The sequence below is a fragment of the Miscanthus floridulus genome, chromosome 8 (assembly GCF_019320115.1).
Source record: "Miscanthus floridulus cultivar M001 chromosome 8, ASM1932011v1, whole genome shotgun sequence".
Taxonomy (NCBI): Eukaryota; Viridiplantae; Streptophyta; class Magnoliopsida; order Poales; family Poaceae; genus Miscanthus; species Miscanthus floridulus.
The window spans coordinates 177,309,597-177,314,997 of record NC_089587.1 but is presented as its reverse complement, the minus strand read 5'-3'; the positions used below and the strand labels follow the sequence as shown (position 1 = coordinate 177,314,997).

General features: G+C 49.7%; 1 protein-coding gene across 1 annotated transcript; it reads left to right on the top strand.

Moving 5' to 3' along the window:
* Positions 1 to 1,281: 1,281 nt before the first annotated feature.
* LOC136474113 (uncharacterized) lies at positions 1,282 to 4,910 on the top strand. The gene is made up of 3 exons (XM_066471721.1): positions 1,282 to 2,378; positions 3,392 to 3,728; positions 3,820 to 4,910. Exons 1-3 carry the CDS (start codon positions 1,497 to 1,499, stop codon positions 3,954 to 3,956), a joined length of 1,356 nt encoding a protein of 451 aa, XP_066327818.1. The 5' UTR covers positions 1,282 to 1,496; the 3' UTR covers positions 3,957 to 4,910.
* Positions 4,911 to 5,401: the final 491 nt, after the last annotated feature.

The window sequence follows — 5,401 nt, the reverse complement described above, 5'->3', positions numbered from 1 at the left end:
AAGAGAGGGAAAGGAACATGGCGAAGTTTTTCCGAGGCATCAGAGAGTCACCACTCCCCACTAGTCCTCGTTGGAGCACCCGCGCAAGGATCAAGTGCTCTCTACGGGCTGATTCTTTGACACTCTGTCGTGGTGAATCGCCCACAACCGCTCACAAAGTGACTTGGGTCATCCACACGCTCCGCCGGATGATCACCAAGCTCCCAATCACCACCGAGCCGTCTAGGTGATGGCGATCACCAAGAGTAACAAGCACAAACTCTCACTTGACCAAGACAAACCTAATGAGTAAGGTGGATGCACACTTGCTATTCCCTATGCACTAATGAGGTCCTTAATCTTGGATTATCAAATCTCAATCACCCCACTAGGCTCTTGCTCTCCCTTGCACTCCAAAGTTGATTCTCAGCTGAACAAATGGGCAAGAGACCTCAAATGGACGAGTGGGTTATGTATTGATACCCCCTGTTGGTGTTTCGAACAAACACTAACTAGTTCGTCCTTAACCTTGTCGTCCATCCTTTGAAAACTAAAACGATTTCCATCGACATGGGCATGACAACCATGATTGCCCAATCAATTTACATTATCATGACCTAACTCAAATTGTCTCCGCAAAACACACGTCAGTCATAGTAATCTCATGTCGTCGTTAATCACCGAAACCCAACTGGGGCCTAGATGCTTTCAGGCTAGAACAAGCCATGTGCACTATCATTATCTCAATCGTGCGACCTTAGTACCTTACCTGGCTCACATAGATCCGAAATCACCCCCATTGTAGGGCAGAGGTCCCATCGCCACCATCATACCCCTCTGGCTTTTGGCGTCTCACTCTGCAAAAGGTGGAGAGCGGAGAGGATAGAGGTGACGAGTCGACTAAAGAAGGACAATGCAGGGCCTTGGTGTTTTAATTCTAATTTAAAAAGCATAGCTCGATAAAATCTTTTTTTTAAGTGTAGAATTATGATAGTTTTCAAATATATTGTAGCTTTTTTCCTACATTTTTAGAAGTGAATATATATATATATATATATATATATATATATAAAAGGGTGTCTTTGGTTCCAGAAATCAAACCATTCTACGTAAGGTGGTGCATTATATGTCTTTCCTTGAATCTGGAGATTAGAAGAAAAAGGAAATCATGAGGCGCACGACAGCTGCACAGGACCGTCGTCACGACTGTCACGGGAAGCAAGCTACAGCGCCTCTCATGTGTCCACACGTAATTCTGTCGTCACCTCATTCAAGGTCAGGGTATATATGTAGAGATCCCAGACCCAGAGAGCAGAGGGAGAGAAAGAGCACTAGAGCAGGCAGCGAGCGGCCCAACTGGAACACCCTCGCCATCTCCCAGCCGCGCGTATCTCCTCTCCCCCGGGCGGCCCACGCGCAGCCGGACAGAGACACAGCCACCTCACCCCACTTCGCCCTCCACTCCCGGTCGCCCGCTCCGTGCCGACACCCAGGGCCCGCCAGGAAAGCGAGCACCGATGGCGGACGCATCGCCGCTACTGCCGCCGGCGCCGGGGAAGTCATCTGCCACCGCGGCGCGGTTCGCGCGATCCACATCGAGCGCGAACGACGAGCTCCGCAGCTTCCGCGCTTGCCTCGCCTGGCTCTGCGTGGACCACTCCTCCTCCCCGCGCGTGGCGGCCGTGGGCTCCTGGGCGGTCTTCCTCCTCCTCGCCATCGCGGCGCCCGCGGCCGTCCGCCTCCTCACCCCCGCCGACCCCCCGCCGCGGCCCTTCGACGGGCAGGTCCAGGTGTCGCTCACCCTGGCCGCGTCGCTCGCCTACGTCTCCCTCCGCGCGCTCCTCCACCGCGGGGGCGGGCTCCGCCGCCTGCTCTACCTCGACAGCCTCCGCCGCGACTCCGAGGACGTGCAGGCGGGGTACGCCGCCCAGCTGGCGCGTTCCTTCCGCGTCCTCGCCTGCTTCGTGCTCCCCTGCGCGCTCGCTGAGGCCGTCTACAAGGCCTACTGGTGGTACTACCACGCCGCCGCCGCGTACGGCGGCGGCTCGCGCTCGCGCCGCTGGTGGTGGGCCGCCGCAGCCTGCTGCACCGTCGAGGTCGCCTCCTGGGTGTACCGCGTCGCGCTCTTCTTCATGGTCTGCGTCCTCTTCCGCGTCATCTGCTACCTGCAGATCCTACGGATGGTCGGCTTCGCGCGCGAGTTCGGCAGGTTCGCTGACGTCGCCACCGTGCTGCAGCACCACCGCCGGATCAGGGAGCAGCTCAGAAAGATCAGCCACCGGTACCGCAAGTTCATCGTCTGCAGCCTCGTGCTCGTCTCCGCCAGCCAGTTCGCCGCGCTGCTCGCCACCACCAGGCCGCACGCCGTCGTCAATCTCGCCACCGCCGGCGAGCTCGCGGTGAGTAATTGTTAATTATTATTAATTATAAGGACGCCCTGCATACACGTCCTCTGTTTCTTCTGCAGGTTTAATTATATTATTATTGCTCTTTCTCCTAAAGCATAAGGATTCTAGTACAGTCATAGTGAGAAAAATTAGGCTTTGTGCAGTGGAAATCCAAATAGGACTATATACCGCATCTAATTCTTACTTATCCAAAATTGTAAACAAACCCTTAGATGGAACTACGAACTGATAAAGCAAGCAACATGATCATGTGTCCTTTATTTAGTTGATGAAGTCGTATGGATCAAAGACAGTGACTTCTTCTGAATATAACAGTGGTAGTGAACAGAGGGCAGAGTGCACATATAACCTGTTAGTTAAATAATCTGCAAAAACAAGAAACAAGAAAATGTACGTGGAAATTGAATATGGATATCATCATAGTACGTGTGCACTTGTCACATGGCCAATTTTGAAATCAAGATCTAGTATTGGTAGTAGTTCGGTACTACGAGAAATGCCAAATCAGGTGATGCCAGGACAGCTGTAAATGGAAAGTTGGAGGAAAAGCTTGCATGCCCAAAAGGCCAAAACCAAAAGGGAACACAGATGTGCAGACCACTATGGAAGAAGAGAACTAGAGAACCATCAACACCTTCCACTCGTCAGTGATCAACCATGACTGGCAAGCGCAAGTGAGCAACCACACAGCTCATGGTCCACAGCGGACAGCTATATTTCCTTCGGCAATCAGCATTATTAGTACACAGCTGCCGTGTGTCAGAAGGTTATGCAGGTAGATCTGCTCTGCACAATGCCGACACATGGACGACGATTTTACAGATTCTCTTCTCTATATATAGTGACATGAACTTTTCTTTGAGGAAAAAACCGATCATCTTTTCAGTCCCAGATGAATTCAGTAGATGTCAAACAGGATATAATGTTTATAGTGGTAATAAAAAAATCAGACAGAAGTGTAAACTTACTTTGGCATTCTTTGCGTTGTGTTCTTGTGCGTACAGCTGTGCTCGATCAGCCTAGTGGCAGGTCTGCTGATGTGCCTGTACAGCGCGGCGAAGATCACGCACAAGACGCAGGCGATGACGAGCGTGGCGGCGGCGTGGCACGCGGACGTCACGGTGCACGCCTTCGACAACGACCAGGAGAACCCGGACCCGGACCTGCCGCCCACCGCGGGCTACCTGGCGCCCGCCAACGCCTACCGCGTGGCCGCCGGTGACGAGTCCGCCAGCGACGACGACGACGACGACAGCCGGAGCGAGTGCTCCTCGCTCGACGACCCCAAGTACGTGCCGTTCCAGGCCAACAACATCAGCTTCCAGAAGAGGCAGGCGCTGGGTAAGCAAACTACCACAGACTGTATCTGTATGCTGTTGCTGCTCCTTCTTGCATTGCTGACGGCCGCCGGCCGATATGAATTGAAATGCAGTGACGTACCTGGAGAACAACCGGGCGGGGATCACGGTGTACGGCTTCGTGGTGGACCGGGCGTGGCTGCACGCGCTCTTCATGATCGAGTTCTCGCTCGTCATGTGGCTGCTCGGCAAGACCGTCGGCATCTCCTGAATCCCTCCCACCCATCTTTTGCCGGCTGGCTCCTGTCAGATGCAGATGCAGAGTTTTCACTGGAGGAATGTACAAAATGAGTGCAGATAGTAGAGGATATTCTGATGGAGAACAGCTGCTTTGATTTGTAGGTTCATTCGATAGCTCGTACGTACTTTGTTAGTGCCTCTTTTTGTCACATCGAATATTTAGACACATGCATGAAGTATTAAATATGGCAACGTATCAGGTGCAAACCAACTAACCCATGTAAATTTAGAAACTACTAATCAGGACCACTAGATGTTAATCCAATGAATATGATAAGAGGTGGGATTTTTTTGCGCTTAAGCCCCCCACCCGCCGTTTTTTTTTTGCACTTAAGCCCCCTCGCCCCATTCATTGGATCAGCATCCAGTGGTCCTGATTGGTAGTTTTCAAGTTTGCACAGGTTAGTTGGTTTGCACATGATATGTTGCCATTAAATATAGACTAATTACGAAACTAATTACACAACTTACGACTAATTTACGAGATGAATCTTTTAAGCCTAATTAGTCCATGATTTGACAACGTGGTGCTACAGTAAACATATGCTAATGACGGACTAATTAGCCTTAAAAAATTTGTCTCGCAAATTAGCCTACATCTATGTAATTGGTTTTATAATTAATCTATATTTAATACTCCTTATTAGTATCTAAATATTTAATGTGATATGAATTTTAGAAACGACTAAAGAACCAAACACCCCACATCGATATTGAGCATGTGGAGTTGTCCAGGCTGTTTGTTTTGACCAGTGCTTAGTGCATATACCCTCATGAATGACTCGAACCACTTGTCTTTTCACTACGTGTCCTCCAACACCAGTATGTCTCTTTTGGTAACTGTCACCTCATAGACACAAGTGATACTCGTACTGTGATGTGCTGTGGACAGTGGAATGGAATTGGTAAGGAAAAGAATCAGCTCCTCCTGAGTAAGGGCGTGTTTAGATCCAAATTTTTTTGGATTTTGACTACGGTAGCACTTTCGTTTATATTTGGCAACTAGTGTCTAATTATGGACTAATTAGGTTCGAAAGTTTCGTCTCACGATTTCTCACCCAACTATGCAATTAGTTTTTTTTTCGTCTACATTTAGTACTCCATGCATATGCCGTAAGATTCGATGTGATGGGTACTGCGCAAAAAATTTTGGGTTCTAAATGGGGCCTAAACATGTTTCATCCCAACTTGATGCACTGTGTTCTGCAATGGCAGAAAGGGAAAGAAAGCTCAAGGTTTCGCAAAATCAATGCAAGACAGCACCGGGAATGCAGAACGTTAGAAGCAACTGTTACAGAGACAGTAGTATTGATGACAGATATGTCACCCGGTTTTATGTGTTACAAAAATGTCACCGGGCTCTGAATCATTGAGTCTCCAGTAGAGACTACAAGAATTCAGGCCTGGTTTAGTTTC

Bases quoted from the DNA above. Each gene is read 5' to 3' on its own strand.
- LOC136474113 (XM_066471721.1), top strand. From the start codon at position 1,497: ATGGCGGACGCATCGCCGCTACTGCCGCCGGCGCCGGGGAAGTCATCT. The intron at 2,379-3,391 runs GTGAGTAATTGT...TTGTGCGTACAG, and splicing joins CCACCGCCGGCGAGCTCGCG to CTGTGCTCGATCAGCCTAGT. The intron at 3,729-3,819 runs GTAAGCAAACTA...ATTGAAATGCAG, and splicing joins CCAGAAGAGGCAGGCGCTGG to TGACGTACCTGGAGAACAAC.